Genomic DNA, 22,709 nt, shown 5'->3' on the forward strand with positions numbered 1-22,709 from the left:
TTTTCTAGTCAGAAACAGTAATGTGGTGGAAAGACAGAATTATGCCATTTTACCCTTTATGCATACTCTTGATAAATTTCAAGGAAATGAAATCTGTGTAAACCAGCGTATAATCTACACAAAACTTTCATTACTTAACCTCAAAAACAGATCACAAAAGAGGAATTACATATGTAATCTATGTTTTATGCAACTTTAAGGTTCTAATTTTATTAAGCCCACTCACTGTGAAGTTAATGAATGAATCATTCACCCTCATTTTCCACAGCTTTCCAGTCTGAAAATTATCTTCTAACATACCCTAAGCAAAGAATATTTTCTTTATACGCAAACAGGCCATTGCTTTTAGTAAGAATCATTTATTGTATATTATTAAGGTGGAGGGTTAATTGGTACAGTACTATGCATAATCTCTCATTCTCGAAAAATTAAACATAAATGGATAAAAATGGCAGATCAGAATGAGCATGTAAAAAGACAAAAATTAAGCATATTTTATAGAGAATTTTTCCTGTTATATCTGTGTACTAATGCTCTTCTCCATGTGTCTTTAAAAATTTATGGCTTGTTCCTTTTCTACATAATTGCTGATTCTTAAAAATAATGAACATATTTTCCATCAATTAATAAACATTAGTTTTAGACTTTTCATTCAACTCAGCTATTAGTTGACTGAAATATTCAACTAAACGTAGCATTATTAAGAAAGTTAGAGCCCAGTCCATTGTCTCAAAAATGTAATACTGTTTTATGAAATTTCCACAATAGGATATAATGCAAATGTCCCAGCTACAAAGTGATGAATTAAAAATGCCAACCCTGATATGTTTGCTATGTTATTATGATTTTATTAAGCATTATAATTTTTTATTAATGCTATCTTGTAGAATAAAGTAATCATTTATACTAATAGTGGAAAAAAGTGAAAAAGCTTAAAAAATGTGTACCAGCACTAAACTGTTTTATCAGTTTTATATTTAATTATAATCAGATGTTTAAAAATTTGAGTTATTCCTCTTGTTACCTGACATACCAGGAAAAGACATTCAGGGTGTAACTGGGTCGGGGGTGGGTGGGGGATAAAGAAGCTCTGTTTTGTACACGTAGTGTAAATTTTAGACCTAACTGGATAAAAGGAAAATATTTAAAAATATATCTATGGATAAATTTCTGTACATCACTCCCCCAGCTAATCAACACATACATTTAAGAATATTATAGGAATATATCAATATATTTGTCAAAGCTAAGGTTCAAATTGTTACATCACAGCACACATCCAAGAATGTATGCCACATGATTAAAAAATTCCCACTGAATATAAAATAAAAAATCTGTAAATAAATATAAGGCATTCTAAAATAATATCTGCAGAAAATCAAGAGTCCAACAGAGATTTCTATGATCTAAATTTTACTTCATAGATTCATATATTCTTCAAAATAGATTTAATTGTAGTGCTACACATTAACAATATTCAATTGCTTATCAAAATATCCTTTTCTAGAAGCTAAATGTTACTACTTAAAAAAAAAGTTAAGTGCTTGAGGGAATAAGAATGCAGCAGAAAATTACAGGAGCCCACATATCCTTTTTCTTAAATTTAATTTGTCATATATAAGGTTTTTATATACAATCAGTGTGCATTGTAACAGTTTTTATTAAAAGTCAATCAAGTTTATCTAAAATGTTACCTGGCTGCATAGCACATTTGACATTATTGCCCACATGAAAAGGAAAACAAATGGATTTACAATAACTTTTGGCCATTTGGATTCTGAAAGTGTTCATACACCTACCCTTTTAAACCAAATGCATCTGAAAAAAATGTTTCCAGAGCATGCAGTTTAGATTTTACATTATCATCTCACCATTTTGTTACACAATATTGACTAAAAAAGGGAAAGGAAAGAAATAACATGTATCTAATAAAATAGTCAATATAAAAAGGACTAATGGAATTAAGTGGCCCCTTTCCCCATTTTTTTACATTCTAAACAATGATTCCATCAAGACAAATCATTAAAAAGTATTATTACACTGATATATATATTTTTAAATGATAAGAAGGCCTGAGTTGGTAGGGAAAGGAACAGTCAAAAAAAGCCTGAGAAGGGGAAGGAAGTAAGGAAAGCTCATTTAATCCATTTACAGTAATTTACAGCCATTGTTTGTGTGTGTAAAAAGGCATAATAATAGATCACAAACAGGAAATTCCTGGCTATTTTACAGATATAAGTACAGAATTTAAATATTCAAGCTTGTGATGAAAAGCGGCAAGGTGGTCGCAGTGTACATGTAAACAAGTAGCTTTGGAAAGTGAATAAAGTCCTTGAGTGTGTTTTCTTTATTAAGAAAAGAACTCTCTTTCATTCCTTCCTGAAACATGATCACAGGTCAGAGTAAAGTTCATATACAAACATAATTTAAATGGATGTCAGTCTAAAACCACTGACTTAAAAACAGTTTTATCCAGCCTATATGGAAGGGCAGTGTTGAGGTCCCTGTAATAGTAAACATTTTCCATTTCTTTAAAAAAGAAAAGAAAAAGTACTACAATATTTGTAGTACAGTGCAGCATAATCCTTAAATATAAAAATATTTTCTCTTCTGTTGGGATAATAGACCTTGCATCCTGGAAAGAAGTAACAATACTGCTACTGATAGAAGATCTGTTTATATCTTTCAAGTCATGTAAGGCAATTACTGTGTTGGTTTATGATATATGGCTAAAAGAAAAGTCCAGAAAGACACTATCAGTTTTTGTTATGTTTTCCGACTACTCCAGGTATGCTCAGGTGTACTTCTGTGTTCAATTGAGTGTTCAAATGGAGATCTGGAGCCATAAGGAGACCTCTGATCTAGTGGTGATCTAGAGCCACTACTGGAAGCTCTATGGTCCAATTGCCAATCTGAGTGATACCTATAATCCCTGGAAGATTTATGGTGTGTATATTCAGAACTTGACCGATGGTCTGAATGCAACCGATGATCTGAATGAGAACGATGATCAGAATGAGTTCTGTCTTTTAAACTTCCTTCCAAATTTGACCTGTGGTCTCTACTCCTGTGATCATCCAGTTTTCTGTGTTTCTCTCTATCACTATAGTATCTAACAAAAGAGAAATTAGGAATTTTAGTTAAATTAATAATGCTAATTAAATGTTTCCAAATAAAATCTTTTAAAAATAAAACAAAATTACTTTAAAGCATACTTTTAATTGTATACAAATTCAGTGTTTAATCACAAAACTTTATAAGTGAGCTTAAAAATCACTGGAAATATCTCTGCATGCCTTTGGGAAAACTATTCCATTCATTAAACTAAAGTGCAACCATACAAAGCATTTCGGGTAGCATCTAATTTCTCATGCTCATTTTAGATTGGTTGCTACTTTTTATTCTATGCATCATTTGTCTTAATACATCTTAACTATCTGAAAGGTGGAATTAAGATAACTACATGAATCTAAAATACCCCTGAAATCAGAGCCTTTTATGAGCCTGTAAGCAGGCAAAAAATTAAAAACCTCTAAAACAGTCTATGAAATAAATTTGTAAAAGAGAATTTCTATTGTTTGGTGATGCCTATTAAAAGCTTCCTTAATTTGATTACTTATACAGTAAGATTTGATATATAAGTCATTGTGAAATTTACTCCATACATAAATGCGGCAGTTGGCTAAAAAAAATTATGGCAGTTTAACGAAAAGTAATCTCTAAAATGTTTGCTTTTTCAGATAAAATACACCAAACATAATTTAATGGTTTTTGGTTCACAAAAGGTCCTTATTATAAACAATATAAATTGTTATGTAAATCTGTGAAATTACAAACATTTACCACTACAAATATGGCTTTTCCTTTTCACTGTGTGCCTTTTTCCAATTTTAAGAGCCATTATACAACTGACATGTTTACAAAGTGGCTGTGTATCTCAGAAGAAATTAATGCAGTGAGCACAACTAAAATACAAAAAAACCTAATTTCCTTATTTCTGATCTTTACTTTTACTCTTCTCAGTATTTTTGTTTGGCTTACAGTAATGATCACTATAGTGAAAATATTCCCTTACCAACAAAGGAGTAAAATATATTGTTATTATATTCCAGTTGTTTACTAAAGGCTTCAAAAAAATAATAATATATGGAGAAAACTTCCTGATTTCAGGACTATCTCAGATTGCTTTAAGTTTAACCTCAATGAATTGTTTTCACATAAATTATTCACATAAATATTAGGAGTTTTTTTTTTTAATGGAATAGAATATAGAATTCACCACCACCTCACTTCAGCCACAATCCATCAATCTTTTATTTTACCTTACTTACTGCATTTTGAAGAGTATTTGAGCCAATATTCTCCAAAACCATCAATAATGAATCCCATGACTTACAGAACTCCCTACACTAAACTTTTTCTTATTATATACTTTGATCTTAAGTTTATAATTAAAAATCCATTTTTATAGAGAAATTCAGCTCTTAATATTAACCAAAAGAACTGTATTTCAGTTTTTCTTATTTACAAACAAAACCTTTACCTTACATAAGACTTACTTTGATTACCTGAAGACTGAATTGGCCGATAAAGTCAAATACAGCAAATAAAATAAAGAAGATGTCAATAAGCAAAATTTTAAAACTGTCAAGTTTACCTGCTGTCTTGCTTGTAGTGATCCCAATCACGATGATCTTTACCATTACTAAAAGAAGAATAGGGTCTTTTCCTAGAGTCACTCTTTTTATAAGAATCTCCCTGATGTCGGTCTTTATGATGATCATGATATTGAGATAAGTGCCTATCAGATGAGTAACTGTCCCTGCTGCTATCATCATGATTTGTATTCTCTTTTAATCTTTCCACATCTGTTAGATAGAAGGGTCCAACCTTTGTTAATGACTTAAAAAAATACATGGTACATGGTAAACAAAAGTAACTTCACTGCTAGATTGTAAGAACTCCCATTTCAACTCCAACTAACAAAACCGGTTCTGAAATACAGGCAGTTAAAGCATTTAGAAATGGCTTTACAAAAGCCATACTAAGGCTTACAAATAGGTTACTTTAATCTGAAATATGAAAAATCACAACCGAAAAGTATAAGGCCCTTTTCCTTCTCAGACTATACTTTTGTGACTCTTACACAGAAAGAATACATTATTCCAAATAATTTTTTAAAAATATGTTCATTTCAACAATTATTCTATAATTTCTAGAAACTGGTAATAGGTTGATTTATGGGAAAGTTAATAATAAGCTAAAAAGGATTATTAAGATACTAGATTCGATATAATAACATGGTTATATATCATCTAAAACACCCTCCGCCAAAAAACACCCCAATTTTAAAATTTACTTTCCAAAACAATTAGCAAGACTTACTTACCTGGATTTCTAATCACTTGAGTATTCAAGTTGCTGTTCTGGTCATTATTTTGCTAAAATAAATGCACATATGTAAGAATCTTTTAAGTGGCTTCAAACACCCTTATAAAAAACAGAATACAGAAAATCCTTATGCTAAAAGAAGTTCTCACTTAAGATATTAGAATGTATAAATGTAACATTTGCAGATATTTTTTAAAAGCATAAACTATTTGTCCCATGACTTTTTAAAAAGTTTGACTTTGAAATAATTTTAGACTTATAGAAAAGCTACAAAAATAGTACTGAGGGTCCCCATATGCTTTTTACCAGCTTCTCCTACTGTTAATATCTAATATAACCATGGTATAATGATCAAAACTAAGTAATTAATACTGGTACAATACTATTAACTGAACTACAGACTTTATTCAGATTTCATTTTTCCACTGAGATCCTTTTCCTCCAGAATCCAATCTGGTACTCCATTACACTCAGTTTTCATGTCTTCATAGTTTCCTCCAAACTGGGACAGCTCTTTAGGTTTTTCTTATCTTCCATGACCTTGACACTTTTGAAGAATACTAGACAGCTATTTTATAGATTATTTCTCAATTGGGGTTTATCTGGTATGTTCTCATGACTGGATTGAAGTGATGCTTTTTTGCCAGGAATTCCACAGAAGTGGTGTACCTTTTTCAGTTCACAGTGCAGGGGGTTCATGATGTCAATGTCTTATTACTGGTGACATTAACTTTGATTGCTTGTTTAAGGTGGTGTGAGGCAGGTTTCTCCTCTACAGAGCTATTATTTTTCTCTTTGTAATCAATAAACATCTTGGAGGAGATACTTTTAGACTATACCAATATCTTGTTTTCTTGCCCACTAATTTTAGCTTCCCTTGGAGGATCTTACCTGCAACTATTTTTATTGTGAGATTTTCTATTTCCTTCATTCCTTCTACATTTATTAACTGAATTCTTCTGTAAGGAAAATGTTTCAATAACATAAAGAAAAAATGATTAATTAATTTACCTGACATTCCTGCCGTTTTTTAATAGCATGCTTATATAATTTATGTAATTTTCTTGCATCAAACTCAGTAAACTTAGATACAAAAATCCACAGGTTTCTAGAAGAAGAAAAGGCAAGTTAGTCTGGTGGAAAATATTTAGCTTTTTAATGAAATCCCTTCCCTCTACACAGAAATACACACATCTTAATCCTCTATGGAACAAGGTCTCAGGAGATTATTTCTACCATTTTTTTAAAACTTCATATATGGATAAGATTCCAAAAAAAACTGGACATTGTTAACTTTTACTTCTCTTTCAAATTCATTCATTTTACAATCTTTGGATTTGAAAAGTAGTAATCAATCCCAATTTGAAACCAAAGGGAAGATATCACATTATAAAGACTAATATTAGTGGGCTATTTTAAACTAATGGGACATTTTCATAATATATATGCATAGACTATTTTGTTTCTTAATTTTCAACATCATGAAAATTTTCATACATCAAAGATAAAAGAACTTTACAATGATCACCCATATACCTAATACCTAGATTCTCTTACTAGCATTTTACTGTGCTTGCTTTATCACATATAATTCCATATGTCCATCCCTCTGTCAATTCCTCTAGTTTTTGTTTGATACATTTCAAAGAAAAATTATAGGTATATCTCCCCCCTAAATACTTCAGCATGCATATCATTAACTAGAGTCAATATTATTTAGTTTTTTCTTTTGAAACACTCTTTAGATTTTACATCTAACTTAATTAGCCAAATCCTATTGTTATCCATTGTTTGACATTAAATTAGAACAGCTTATTTAAAAATTGAAATATCAAAACGCTGATTAAAAACGGGCAGAGGACCTGAGTAGGTATTTTTCTAAAGAAGACATACAGATGGCTGACAGGCACATGAAAAGATGCTCAACATCAGGGAAATGCAAATCAGAACCAAAACGAGATATGTCACTTCACACCTGTCAGAATGGCTATCATAAAAAAGGGAAAATAAGTGTTGACCAGGATGTGGAGGACATGGAGCCCTCATGCACTGTTGCTGGAAATGTAAATTGGTGCAGCCACTATGGAAAACAGCATGGAGGTTCCTCAAAAAATTAAAAATAGAGCTACCATATGATCCAGCAATTCCACTCCTCCGTACTTTTCTGAAGGAAATAAAAACACGAATTCGGAAAGATATATGTACCCCCATGTTCACTGTAGCATTACTTTTACAATAGCCAAGACATGGAAGCAACCTAAGTGTCCAACCATAGATGAATGGATAAAGAAGTGGAACACTCTCTCTCTCTCTCTCCCTCCCTCCCACACACACACACACACACACACACACACACACACACACACACACACACACACACACACAAATATTACACTGCCATAAAAAAGAATAAAATCTTGCCATTTGCAACAACACAGATGGACCCAGAGGGTATTATGCTAAATGAAATACGTCAGACAAAGACAAATACTATGTATTTCACTTACACGTGGAATCTAAAAAAACAAAACAAATGAACACATAACAAACAGAAACAGACTCACGGATACAAAGAACAAACTCACGCTTGCCAGAGGGAAGATGCGTAGGTGCATGGGCAAAATAGGTAAAGGGGATTAAGAGGTACAAACTACCAGTAGGAAAATAAATAAGTCACAGTGATGTAACGTATAGCACAGGGAATATAGTCAATAAATATAACAACTCTGTATATTTACAAATCACTATGTTATATACCTGAAATTAATAGTGTAAGTCAACTATATTTTAATAACAATAAAGTAAAATGCAAATTTGATCCTGTTTAAAAATAAATGAAATTAAAATTATGACTAATGTCAATGGGGTTCTATTAATTTATAAAATACTTGAGTTATTTATTAAAGATAAATGAGTGTAATCTGGTTTTCATTTTGTTACTACAACAAAAGGCTAAAAAGAAGTATGTCTTTAAATTGTTAAGAATTACTGTGTTAAGGGCAGTGGTCACCAGAAGATATTAAAACTTTCACTATAGGTATGACATTAACCTTGAAATAAAATTTATAAGCAAACCTAGAGAAAATTAATTAAATGATACCTGAGTGAAGTGAAATCCACAGCAGTTGAGAAAATTCATCACCTTTAAATGAATTTATAGACTATCTCTAGACTATCTACATTCTACAGTTAACTCAAAAGAGTAAAGAGGTAGGAATTAATAAACTGTGTTTTTGTTAGTAATTATATTTCTTTCTTTTTTTTTTTTTGCGTTACGTGGGCCCCTCACTGCTGTGGCCTCTCCCACCGCGGAGCACAGGCTCCGGACGCGCAGGCCCAGTGGCCACGGCTCACGGGTGCAGCCGCCCCGCAGCATGCAGGATCCTCCCGGACCGAGGCACGAACCCGCACCCCCTGCATCAGCAGGCGGACCCCCAAACACTGAGCCACCAGGGAAGGCCCTTAAATTTCTTTTTAAGAATACTTTTTCCCTAGAAAAAATCTAGTTGAAATTAGATTCTGGTCCTAATTATATCACCTGCTGAACTGTGTGATCTTGGGCAAAACTCCAGACCTGGAACTAGTGTAAGAGTGAGTGCCTTGTTAAAGTTCATGCCCTATGTGCCTCCTTGGCCATACCCCAGTCCCAACCCTGCAAAGCTGTTCAACTGAGTCCATTTTTTTCTTCTGTAAAAATGGAAGTATTAACTATTAAGATTTCCTAAATAACAGCATTTTTAAAAGGATCAATTAGAATGAAGCATATGAAATACTCTGATATACAAAAGAAACACAAATACACATTATGGTTATCATTTGATTGTAAGTGATTTTTAAATAAAAACTAGTGTTGCATTTCCTCACCATTTGGCCAAAATATTTATATATAAACATCTATAAGCAAGAAATAAAGCAGATAATTATGGTTACTGTAAAAATTTGCTTAATGTCAACTGCTGTATAATTATGGGTGAAGTACCTATCTTTAAAATTACAGGTAAGGTCTTGATCTTCCTTCCTTTTGTAGAATCAGTAACTGTAGCTGTGTTCTGTGGGGTAGAGTGGAGTAGGGCAGGGTAGTCAGAAGTTCAACCTTAACACAAGGGACTCTCCCTTGCTTCTACATTTTTCCCCAATCTCTAAAGACAGCACTCAGACCAGAGCAAAAACTAATTTGCTTTTGAAATATTTTTCAATTGGGGTCTTTTTGTTCTCCTTTCCCATTTAAAGGAATCTGGTATAACCAGAGACAGTGGCAGCAGGAATAAGTACCAAGGAATATGAAATCAAGGTAGATTGGGAGAAAAACAAAAGCTAATTTGCCCAGCTGTGTAAAAAGAGGAATAAAACCTTGGGAGGTAGGGTGAACACAAAGAAAAATGTCTCCTGGCTATCTGGTCTCTCTTCTTTTAAAGGTTTTTTTACCCCCCGCCCCCATTTCCTAACAACAACCTAAACCTGAAATAACATCCAGTTGTATTAGTTGACATGTAATTTCAACGAGATGCTGCTTATTTCTAATCTAGAAAGCAGGTAAAATAGATATTCTGCCTTCTTCCCAACCTCAAAAATCTAAACTCTAATTATATTAAGGTTTAAAAACTGGTATGTAGTACACAATTAAGTTTTGTCAGAGAGAAAATAAGCTCCTTTACACTAAAAAGTAGTAGAAAATAACCTTAATATAATCCTTTAAATTAACTAAATTTAGCTTTAAAAATAACTCACTGCATTTCCTTTTTTTCCCTAATTTTATCACAGACAAGCAACAATCAAGAATATGTCTGGGAGCCACTGACAGAGAACATTTATTTAACTTTGGATCTTGAATATAAAGAGGAATTTCGCTATATTCTCATTTAATCCTAGTATATATAATTAAACTCTACTGTATTCATGTCCTGTGGTTCTGTACTTTAGGGGTCCCTGTATGAGTTGATAAGAACTTGAGAAGGATGCAGTAATTCTATCTTATGGTATTTAAGGAAAGCATTAAGCTCCGGTGTATATATATATTCCAACCATAAATAAAAGATTCAGCTAGACACTATGAATAGTACTTGAGAATTACTGCCTCTCATTCTGCATAATATATCTTATCATTATCCTTCAATAACTGGAAAATATGCAGTGCCTTATCATTTTACAGATGATAATACTGGGGGGCTCATAGATATTGATAACTGTTTAAGGTCACAAAGCCAAAAATTAGCCAGGATGGAACTAAGCATGCATGTCTTGTGATGCCAACTCCAGTGATCATTCCATGTCATTATAGGCACATGACTTTAGGCTCTTCTTCATGTCCGTGAATGGCTTCAGTTTTAGACATGAGCTCAGTTTCACTTGTTTTCAAAAGCCTAGTGATCACGATCAACTTCTATCTCCTCTTTCTAAAATGGGGGTTCTGGTTGAGTTTAAGAAGAAAAGGGACAAGGATAGAAAGGTTTTTTTAACTTTTGTGTAATCATCATGCCTCCTCCAGAAATGTGTCATTAAAGTTTTTTGTTTTGATATGTAGCTGCACTACATGTAGCAAAGAAATCAGAAGGCTAATAAACAGATGTCAATGACTGGTTTATGCTTTTATTTTTTTCCTATCCTGTCTAGTAGTCTGGCTTAACAGTGTCCTGGATTTGGTAATCATTAAGTGATTAGTATCATAGTATAGCAGTTCAGATTTATAATTTAAAAATCAACTGTAATGGGGCTTCCCTGGTGGCGCAGTGGTTGCGAGTCCGCCTGCCGATGCGGGAGACGCGGGTTCGTGCCCCGGTCCGGGAGGATCCCACATGCCGCGGAGCGGCTGGGCCCGTAAGCCAAGGCCGCTGCGCCTGCGCGTCCGGAGCCTGTGCTCCGCAGTGGGAGAGGCCATAGCGGTGAGAGGCCCGCGTACAGCCAAAAAAAAAAAAAATCAACTGTAATTTTAAAATCAATCAAATTGCTGCCACTTCTAAGATGAAAACAGAAGTCTGAATTTTACATTGCTTGAGGACATTGAGTTTTACAAGGCTTTACAGTCATACTTAGAAGATGAATTGCTAAATTTATGTAACAAATTGGTACACCAACCTCTGAAGATATTACTGAGAATAATTTGGTAAATTGTGGAGATTTTTAAAAATAAAATGCAATTTGAATTTTAGTGAAATGCCTTTCACTATTTATTTAAAGGCAGAGATGCCACCTGTGGTTTATCATGATGCACAATTAAGTAATCAGTTATTTATAAAAAGCTTTAAAGTTACAGGAAAAAGTAAAAGCAATCATCCTCGGGTTACCTTTTAAACTCTTTGTTACCTAAACTTCAGAAGTAGAAAAATAATTGAAATACAAGAGACAAATAGATGGTTACAAAATTATAAATTTAACACTTCCTGATAAATACATCACTTACTTTCTCCACTGCTTGATTTGTTCAGGATTTGTATACTCTTTCAGACATTCCGTGATATGGTCTCCAATTTTTATTAAGCACTGTCTAGTATGTTCCAGTTGTTCTCTTTCTGAAAGGCCTTTCTCGGGCCTATCAAGTTGCTTCAAAGCTGCTTTGACAGGCCTCATTCTTTCTTTACACTTTAAAACAGGAAAATAAGAACACAAATACATGTATTAAAACCATGAATTCAACAAAGATCTACTTCTTTCAATGATACTTACTTACCTGAATAAATATAGCATTGTCTAATGCTAAAATGAGCATTACATCTCACCTCAAAGCTCTTAAACATCATTTTTCCTTCAGACTTTATTCAGAAAGCAAGGCTTTCCATTATCATTTAAAATCAGTCGTTGCCTAAGTAAAAGCCTTGGATTTTACTTACTTTTTATAAAAATGGTTACTTTTTACACTGTAGAACACCATTCTAAACAGACTTAAAGAATGTTAAAAGATAACAAAATATTTCACAGTATAACAATATTATGTATTGACTATAATATAGAATAAAATGTAAAAAAAGATCTTTATACAATATATTGGCAAAGCTATTTTTATATATAAATACATAAATAACAATCTTTATATAATATATTGGCAACACTATTAACATCAATATAGCTACAAGTATAAACTGTCTATTCTTGGGGCCAAAGTAGCTAATGATGAATTTTGCTTCTATCATATTTGGGCAGTCAGGGACGTGGGAGTGGTTGATGGAAACCAACCTCTTCCTTGGCCTACACAGCATTAGCATACTAGTAAAAGGACAACACACCCAAACTGTACCATTCAGTAAAGTCCAATTTGTATAATAAAAACTGTTAAACTTATACCAAAACCAGAATTAAAATATTACTAAAAAAGCAAACTGCAGATAAATTTTATTGTATACAAATGCAAAAACAACTTTATAGTAATTATATCCATGAGTAGCAAGTTGGGTTAGTTTGGGGAATGTAAGGATGGGTCAACTACAGACAATATATTTAGTTGACCCAATGCCACCATTTATTTGAAAAAAGAAATCCTTACATCACTGTTGTGAAGGGCCTTCCTTATTATCAATTAAGTGTCCATATTATATGTGCAAATTTATGAGTACTTTATGCTGTTTTATTGACCTATTTCTCCAGATCAGTTGGGAAACTTTCCAACTTTTGTCAGGAATTATTTAAGTAACACTGGAATCATTTACTCTTTAGTTAAAATTAGAACTCAACCAAGCCTAATGTCTTTTTTTAAAAAGGGAAAATTTTAATTTCCTTTCTAATTTTTAGTGTTACTCATATTTGTTCTCTACATTTTCTGTTTCTTGTCTAATTTTCTAGTTTATATTCTGCTAGAAAATTATTTATTCAACATATGTAGGCTGAATACATACTATATTCTAGGTGTTGTTCTAGACCCAGAAAACAGAATGGTAAATAAAACAGAGACCCTGCTTTTATGGAACCTGTAGTCTAGTAGGAGACTAGAGCCAATAAATAAACAAGACATACTGTTTAAGATGGTGAAAACCATGATAAAAAAAATAAAGCAAGAAAGAACAGGGAGCTTTTTACCTTACTTAAGATTTCAGAGAAGGGTGATGCTTGAGCAGGTATCTAAAGAAAACGAAGGAGTAAGCCATTTCAAGCAGAGGGAAGAGCAAGTAAAAATGTCCTATAACTTGTCTGACATGTTCAAGGGAACAGTATGAATTCCAGTGTCGCTGGAACCAAGTGAGTCAGGCAAACAGCAGGAGATGATGGGAGTAAACCAGATGCTGTATCTTTTAGACTACTGTTATGAATCTTTCATCCTGAACAAGAGGGAAAGCCATTCAAGGGTTTTAAACAGAAAAGTAACATGGGGTGACTTTATTATCCCTATAACAGTTATTGTCAGTCTGGGTTGCTGTGTGGAGTACAAACCGGGCCAGGAGAAGGGTATAGGGTGAGATGGGAAGGGTGAGAGCAGTGAGAACAGCTATGAAGCTACTGAAATAATCTAGGAAAGAGATGGCTGTGGCTTGAACCAGTGTGTTAGAGCCAATATGATTTACTCATTGACTGAATGTTACTGGAGAAAAAAGAGAGGAACTGATGACTCAAATCTATGCTAAGGTCAAGGCCTGAAGATGGGAACTGGAGCAATGATAACTAATATTTATAAAGCACTTATTAGGTACAGAGGCTGTGTGTTCGTTGCTTTAAATTTGATTCTGACAATAGACCTTTGCAATACCATTCACTCTATTTTACAGAAAAAGAAATTGAAGCTTAGAATGAAATGACATCTGTGAAACCCAGTTTTGACCTCAAACACTTTCTTGACTGCTAAATTATACTGCCATCTAGGAAGACAGATCAATAGACACAAGAAAATCCAGAGATGCTAAATGAGGCAAAGATGTCAAGGAAAATGAAGACTGAGAAAAGACCAGTGAATTTCTTAATAATCAGAGCTATTTCCCAAATACAATAAAATGTATATACCAAGAAAATCTTAATCATACAAGCTCAGAAAATCTGTCTCTGGAGTCCATGTTTAAAACTATTCCATTATTCCTTTCCATAATACAAGAGATTTTAAATCATTTATGAAGGTTAATGAAGAAGAAATTCATGCACTGGGCACAAAAGGAAACTTTCCATTTCACTGGTTATATGAATAAGTCAGATGGCTAAGGAGGAACTGTGGGCAAAGAAGAGGCAAGAAGTGCAATTTCACCTACCTCAGTAATGGAGCAGATAGTGTAGGGGAAGCAGTTCAGAAGAGTTCAGTGTTTTCACCTCAGAAAAGCAAAAGCACACCATCACCCATTCCCACCCAATACAGAGGGAGTTAAAAAATAATAAGTAAAAAACCAATAGAAAATGGATAGAGAGGCTAGATTAAGATCTAGGCCATAAATAGAAAGGTTAGCCTTAAAAGTTGCTAAGGAATCACAACATGTGAACCTGGAGAAAAGATAAAAATGAAAGTCAAGAGATAAGATATATGTTCATTCAAGTAAGTAAGATGGAAGACAGGAGCTGGAACAGCTTACTTGGGAATGTCCCCAATATTCTCAGAGATCAGAGGGATATAAACAGCCAAAAGTGAGGAGGACAAGAAAACTGTGGTAGGAACTATGTTATTTAAAGAGCATATCTGGAACTATATTAGGGCATGCAATGGAATCAGTAGGAAATGAATAAATATCTTAATATCATCTAGTCTGAGTACACAATAGGAGAAAATGGGACATGCAGGTGAGCTGGGGATCTAGAAGGATGTAGTAGGTCAAACACAAATATAATATTAGAAGGTGAAAATTTCCATCTTTCAGGTATAGCATTGGATTAGTATCAGTGATAAAACTGACTTAAGGTTACACCCTTAAGATTATTTGGGTTCCTGAATATATACAGTAAATAAACCCTTTGCAGAAAGGCCAAGATAGATTCTCCCTGACTTTGATGAATATAAAAGCATGGTAGCATGTAAAACCAGTACATTTTAGACCAGTGTTACTCGAAGTATGGTCTACGAACCTGTGTTAGTCCAAAGCAGGATAGGTACAGAAATTTTTATCAGTTTGACAGTGCAAATTTATACCTACTGAACCTAGTAATACAACACCAGGGCTTATATTTTATATTCTTTTTTTCCTATTTTCATTTTTATTTTATTTTCTAAAAACACGGGTCTGTAAAAGATTAGAAAAGAAGGGTCCTTCACACTGTAGATAAAAAGCTCTGTTATATGGATAATAGGCTCAGGAATTGAAAAGTTTAAAATTCTAAAGTTGGAGGAAAAAAAGTTTATTCCCTAAATACCTCTTCTTAAAATCTTTAATTTATGAAGAAGTTTTTCTAGGTTGATTCTAAATTTAGGATACCTTTCAAAATTTAAATCCATTGCTTTTGTCAACTTGAACTGCAATGCTACCAAATTCAAACACATTTCTAAAGTTAAAGTTTTAAAAGATGAATATAAATTAAATAAAATGTTATCTGAATTATTCCTAATTACCAGAAACTTTACTACTTACTATGCTGAATGTCTTCTGATCTAGCTCTTCAGATTCTTCAGATATGGGAACTGGTTCACCACTTGCAGTGATATGAACTGGAGCATCTGACACTGAAGATTTCTTAGATCTTTCCTTGTTATCAGACTTGGATTCACTCAACTGATGAAAAAGAGAAAATAAAACAAAAACACAACAACAACAAAGGCAAAAATGATTAACACTTCCAGAAGAATTATGGTCTCATTTCATTCTATAAAGTTTACTCACATTTAACATTCTTATCTATTTTATCTTTCCCCCATTTTATTTGGGGAAACCAAAAATAAAGCTATTCTGTAACATTACTTATTAGGTAAGGCATCTTAAAAAGGATTCAAACCTGTTCTTTTCCTCTACTAGATACCCATATGCATTTTTAAAGAACTCAGTTATTGAGACTAATTGGGCTGACAGGCAATTTATTCTCCTAAACTGTAAATATGCTGTTGTGTCACTTTCTAAATTTTATATTATTATTTGCATACCTTTTCTTCCTTTATGTCTTTTTCTTTCTGTATAGCTTCTTTTACTTTGTTTTCTCTTTTCTCTTTAAAATCTTTTTCCTTTATATCTTTCTTATCCTCTTTTTCTTTTATCTCCCTTTTAAGTTCTCTTTTATTTTCCTTTTCTTTCGCTTCCCTCTTTTCTTCTGGTTCCTTCTTTATACAAACATCTGGCTCAGGTTTTTCTTCACTGTCTCTTTCTGTTTTAACTTTTTTATTTGGATGTTTCACAGAAGTGATCTCATCCTGAAAAGTGCAAGTATGGCCAATGTATTACTAACCAAATCTCGACAAAGACTGATTTCTTTTCTTTGCATGACTATGGATTGCATGTATGTGGATTCTGAGAGAAGTAACTCAGAATCCCATTAGTAATGATACATGCAATATTTACCTTCCTATAAAAATTAAGGTAAGCCAATCCCATTCAAAATTCATAACAAGATTAAAGGAGACAGAATGTCTTCAAATGGCAAATGTTTGAAAAGGAAGGACCTTTGCTCTATCCCTCTAGTGAAATATTCTATTGGATGGGTAGAATTCTGTTCTGTAAATGAGACTACATAACAAACTATAAAAAAGAACTTCATTATCTAAAAGTAAAATTTCAAGCCTTACTTCAAACTTCAAACGTAAAGCATACGAAAAATACGCCATGTTCCCTTTCTATATAACAGGTTGCTTTTCTAAAACACATTCTTACCTTATCATCATCTTCATCAGACTTTTCTGAGGGCAGGGGAGAAGAATCGCTCTTTATTTCCTCTTTCATTTTTATAGACTTCATTGATTTATTCTTCTTAGCTCTTACTTTCCTCCTTTTTGAACCTCCCTAAAAATAATTATTTTTATTCTAACCAACCCCACAGATTCCATTAAAAAAAAATCTTACATACCACATCTATAAAGCTAAAGAACACACACGGCCAATCCAATCCTTAATCTGCTGGCACTAAGCTACACCAATCTTAGAAAGTTATTATCAACGAAAGTGATATAACTTAATGAATCAAGTACAAATTAACGTGAATAAATGCTAACCAACTGTAATTATTTCTTAAAAAAAAAGAGTAGAGAGAAATAGGGTTGTTCACCTTCCTAAATTATTATTATCTTCAACTAAATCCAATGTCACCAGAGATAGCCTTAGAAATTATTTTTAATAGTACATAGGTAGTTACTGACACTGTGGTCACAGGTAAACTTTCAAGGGTTGCTTTAGTTTCCAATCACCTCTCTTTTAGTGTCTTTTTCCTTCTTTTGTGAAACGCCCTCATAAATAAGCTTGGTGATCTTTAATGCTATTCCTTAAGCTGCCCAATGTCTCCAAATGAAACAATAATGGAAGCCTGTCCTCTCAAAAAGCACTCCACTCCACTCCAAAAGTTGCTCCCACTCTCTCTCTAAACACTAGGAAAAAACAGATCCCACTGTGAAAGACAGGACTCACTAGAGTTTTAACATGAATGCTGAGATCATTTAAGGCAAAATATTACCATATTCAAATAAAGCTAAATTACAGATAAACATACTGATGAGCCCATGCTAACCACAGGTGTCTAGGGTGATCAGAAAACTAGATTTATCTTATTCAAAAGTAAACTGCTCTTAAGCATATGTTATAACTTACTGCACCAGAAAGCCTCTGAGCTTCTTTTCTTGCAAGATCTTTACTAAGTAATTTGATGAGGTAGTCCGCACGTGTCTGTAACTGTTTTGCTTGTGGTTTTTTATCAGGATCATCTGGAAGAATCTGAAAAGCAATTAATTTTTTCATCTTGTCTTTAATAAATAACATGAGAAATAATAATCATTGTTTAAAAAAGGCTTACTCATTTAAAAAATATGTATAATTCACTAACAAGTTACAACTCTTAAAATCTGTAGGAATAAACAGCTTAGAATGCAAAATACATTTTTTTTATAGCTAGGCCACAAAGATTCAATTTCTCTGGGAATGAATTCTAAATATACGAGAAAAATATCCCTCTATTCAAAATGAGACTACACAGTATGAGGTTAGAAATTTCTTTCAAATATGTAATGGTGTATTGGCATTCAGTGTTATTAAACATCATAAGTATTCTTAGATTTCCTTCCTTCTCAACAGTATATTTTAAGTATAAAGTATATAAAAAGTCCTAGATTATAAAGTATCATCTATCAGGACTTCCAGGGTGGCGCAGTGGTTAAAAATCCTCCTGCCAGTGCGGGGGACATAGGTTCGATCCCTGGTCCAGGAAGATCCCACATGCTGTGGAGCGACTAAGCCTGTGCACCACAACTATTGAGCCTGCGTGCCACAACTACTGAAGCCCGTGTGCCTAGAGCCCGTGCTCTGCAACAAGAGAAGCCACCACAATGAGAAGCCCGCGCACCACAACAAAGAGTAGCCACCGCTCACCGCAACTAGAGAAAGCCTGCACACAGCAGTGAAGACCCAGCACAGCCAAAAATTAAAAAAAAAAAAAAAAAAAAAAAAAAAAAAAAAAAAAAAAGTATCATTCATGTAGAAGACAACCCAAAGCATGTACTGTGAGGAAACTCTTACAATGAAAATATTAACTAATTTTGTTTCACAGTAGCAAACGACAAATATCTGAAGGTTCCCACTTGTCCATGAAGAAGTAAAATATAAAAAGATAAATGATAAGCATAGGTCAATGCTTCCAATGTTTTCCATTCTAGGCAAAGAAATGATTATAACTAGTGTGGTGGCATCAAATCACCAAAACTCCTAAACATTGTTTGTTATTTTTAAAAAATATATAAACACACACACATAAAAAATCCTTTTTTGCTAGTGACTGAATGACAGACAGGTTTACTTTTAACCTGATACTATGAAGGAAAATATACCTATGCCTTAATAACAAAAATGTAATTTCTGAGGTAAAGCAGAATCTAGAGATCATTTAAATTCAATCCCTTCATGAAAAGCAGATTCCAAAGAAGCCAAGGTCACACAGCTAACTAGAGCCATGGTTTTCTGACTCCCAGTTGAGTTTATTTCTAACATAATTTAAAAGCAAAAAATTCAATTTAACATCAGTAGTCAACAGAATCAAGAAATATTTAAGTACCTTGTGTGTCAGACTGAGGTCAGGATCCATTTTAATCATTTCCCAGCTTCCATATCCGTATTCATAGATACCAATTAACAAATTGGAATCATCTTCTTTGCCCCAGTCTATATCAAAATGAGCTGCCTTCGTATGGCATGGGATGATATACCTATCATTAAAGTTAACAGCCACTGTCAAGTTATAGTTGCCTTATTAAAAATTAATTTTGAAAAACATATGAGTCATTACAACTTCAAAATACTATGCTTTATTTTATTTTTAAAAACATTTTATTCAAATTGGCCAATGGCATAAAAAACATTTTTAACATAAATTCATATCCAAATTATTGAATAACAACAAATATTTTACAATGGAAAAAGTAAACAACTCACTGCTTTCTTTCTTCTGGATCTGAAGGAATGGATTTGTGCAACGGTATTAATTCTTCTTCATGGGAGATGACTAGCTTGGCATTCACCTGTACTCCTGATATTCGGAATGTTGGACCCTTTACTTTTCCAAGTCTACCACCTTAATTTATTTGGAAAAGAATATTAAAAAGTATAAAATATCTACTACGAAACACAAAGCAAAATATGTTATTACTTATATAAAAAAGTACTATTACTTATTTACCTGTATTTTAAAGTATTACTTATTTGTGTTAAGGGGAGGCTTGCTGACAAACCCTAAATTTCACTCGAGATTTTTCAGTACATACTACTGATTATAATATAGCACATGAAGATTCACAAAAAGCATTTAATGTACTTTAGCAAATGCATAAGATACATCAATCTATTAATATGTCAGCTTTTCTAAATAAGAGTTCCAGTATTTTTTTCAGTACATCTAATTACTGAATCTTATCTATTTTTATTTAGATAGATGAATTACAAAATAAGTATAATGAAGTAACTATGCTAAAACCATTATCACATGTGTATACTTATAATATCTCATCTATACTAAAAATATAGTACAACTAACAATAATTCCTGATGTTACCTCCCAGCCAGAAAATATACCAGGCAGATGGATTCTACTGCCTTCAATAATACTACTCTGCTGCCCATTTTCTATTACCCAGAAATGGCCTTGCTTTGTTTTATAAAGCATCTTTTAAGACTAATGGAATAGGTAACTTAAGATATAATACCTAACTAACTCAATAAAAGCATATTCTGAAAATTCCATTTACCTTTCTTTAAATCACTTTCATTTTAGTATTACCTGTTCGTTCTGTTCCTGAAGAATTGTCCTTTAAAGCTTTAATGCAACCATTATGTACCAATTCTCCTAGTCGTCTGAGGTCTGTCTCTGACTTATCAACTAATTCAGCATCTCGAGCAATTGCATCTAATCTGTAATAAAATAATACAATTTTCAGGTAAATATGCAGAATAAAATGGAGCCATTTAAGACAGATATTATAACAGTAAAGTTCTATAATTTTTTTATTACTATACACTGAGAAAATATGAATAAATGTTCAAAACTTTTTTTCATCATCTGAAATAATTATGTAAGTATTTCATTGTAACTTCATGCAAGTCATCTCAAAATAAAACAGAAAATATCTCTATTTTAAGATGGAGTTTTGGGGAGAAAAACAGAATTAAACCAATTTGAGTCTCTGCCACTCTATAATTAAGATAGTGGTTATAACGGTTATTGAGAATAACTTAAACAAAATTGGTCTTTAAGTCAGAGGCTAGGTTAGCAACTTAGCTTCTCTACGGATGAATCTGCTATTTTATAAGCTTGTGATGAAAACGTAACAAAAAGCATATGAAAAGTAGCTTACAATTATAAAAATGCAAATGTTCTACAGGCCATGTATTTTATAGAAAACTTCATTTGTAGACAAAACTTTAGAGACTAGAAAGGATTAAGGATAGTACAAAAAGCTTTCAAAAATCTATCTGAAATTTGCTTTCTATAGGTTAACTTTGTAAAAACCTTTTACAGCAAATTTAACAATAGTATAAATAAAGCTGACAGCATGTGATACATTCTATAATTCTATTGAGAATGACAGATGTATTTACCTTTCCAGAGGGCCACCAAATTTCTTGTAACTCTTGATAAACCTAACAGAAAATAATTGTTTGGTTTAAATGTGGGCTTCACTATTCGTTAAAAAATAGATATAAATATACAGAAATAATACTTGTTAGTGTAAAAATTAACTCAAGGCACTGTTACTAACAAAAATGAATAAACTATGCTAGAATCAAAACATTAAAACATTAAGATAAACCAAGTAAGACAAGATATATCTTTTAACACCCAGGATGATGTTTAGAAACCAATATAAATAAAACAGAAGCTGAATTTTATTTTAGAAATTATTTTTTTCACAAGACAAAAAAGGTTCAAGGCTACCAGAGGAACTGTCTCCAGAATTATCAATCATATTACACCTCCTCACATTTCAAGTGCAGATAAAAGTTTACTGAATATAGCTTTAATTCAGATGTATGGTATTATACCAACAGTGGAAAAATAAACATTACTTAAGAACAAAGCTACCCAAGTGGGTGATGGATGAGGGAAAATATCCAGGAAAAGTAGAAGTTGAAATGCCTCTTCAACTAGAGACAGAAAGTCCAGCAAATCAGGTGGTCATAAAAGTACCCTAAACAGGGGCTTCCCTGGTGGTGCAGTGGTTGAGAGTCCGCCTGCTGATGCAGGGGACACGAGTTTGTGCCCTGGTCCGGGAAGATCCCACATGCCGCGGAGCGGCTGGGCCCATAAGCCATGGCCACTGAGCCTGTGCTCCGCAACAGGAGAGGCCACAACAGTGAGAGGCCCGCGTACCGCAATAAAAAAAAAAAAAAAAAAAAAAAAAAGTACCCTAAACAAAAGCTAACAATATATTTAGTTTTCTGGTAGAAGAAAATGAGGAAGAACTTTATCAGTCAGGTCTATGATTTAAAAGAAAAGAGTTACAATGGCTTGAAAGAAACAACAAACTCTCAAAATATAACAACAAACAACCTTTCACAAATTTCATATGCAAAAATATTACATAAACAAAGTAAGCTGCTATCCCATTCCCCTTAAATAAATCTGTATGTATGAACAAACATATTTTGAAAGAAGACTACAATTTATCCTGCCTGGCCAATCTTACCTCAACTCCTATTTGGACATATCAGAAACACTTTTAACATGGTTAGTTTCAAAAAACCAATCACCTCAGTGTAAAAAAAACTAGAAAAATATGGAACTAAATTACTCCCACGTAAAGAGTAATGTTG

General features: G+C 33.0%; 1 protein-coding gene across 3 annotated transcripts in view; it reads right to left on the minus strand.

The window, feature by feature from the left end:
* Positions 1 to 347: 347 nt before the first annotated feature.
* CHD1 (chromodomain helicase DNA binding protein 1) overlaps positions 348 to 22,709 on the minus strand; it is a 75,248-nt gene continuing 52,886 nt past the window's right edge. Inside the window, exons 25-37 of one of the 3 annotated variants that reach the window (XM_059063491.2) lie at positions 21,495 to 21,536; positions 20,677 to 20,807; positions 19,836 to 19,974; positions 19,459 to 19,609; positions 18,006 to 18,128; positions 17,079 to 17,207; positions 16,358 to 16,621; positions 15,852 to 15,992; positions 11,789 to 11,967; positions 6,403 to 6,499; positions 5,390 to 5,441; positions 4,658 to 4,868; positions 349 to 3,112 (exon numbers count right to left, since the gene is read on the minus strand). In XM_059063491.2, the coding sequence (XP_058919474.1) occupies positions 2,767 to 3,112; positions 4,658 to 4,868; positions 5,390 to 5,441; positions 6,403 to 6,499; positions 11,789 to 11,967; positions 15,852 to 15,992; positions 16,358 to 16,621; positions 17,079 to 17,207; positions 18,006 to 18,128; positions 19,459 to 19,609; positions 19,836 to 19,974; positions 20,677 to 20,807; positions 21,495 to 21,536 (2,005 nt within the window). In that variant the 3' untranslated portion in view covers positions 349 to 2,766. Of the gene's footprint in view, positions 3,113 to 4,657; positions 4,869 to 5,389; positions 5,442 to 6,402; positions 6,500 to 11,788; positions 11,968 to 15,851; positions 15,993 to 16,357; positions 16,622 to 17,078; positions 17,208 to 18,005; positions 18,129 to 19,458; positions 19,610 to 19,835; positions 19,975 to 20,676; positions 20,808 to 21,494; positions 21,537 to 22,709 lie in introns of all 3 variants that reach the window. The other 2 variants (XM_067031384.1, XM_059063492.2) reach the window with 2 other exon arrangements.

This window comes from Kogia breviceps, chromosome 4 (assembly GCF_026419965.1).
Source record: "Kogia breviceps isolate mKogBre1 chromosome 4, mKogBre1 haplotype 1, whole genome shotgun sequence".
NCBI lineage: Eukaryota > Metazoa > Chordata > Mammalia > Artiodactyla > Physeteridae > Kogia > Kogia breviceps.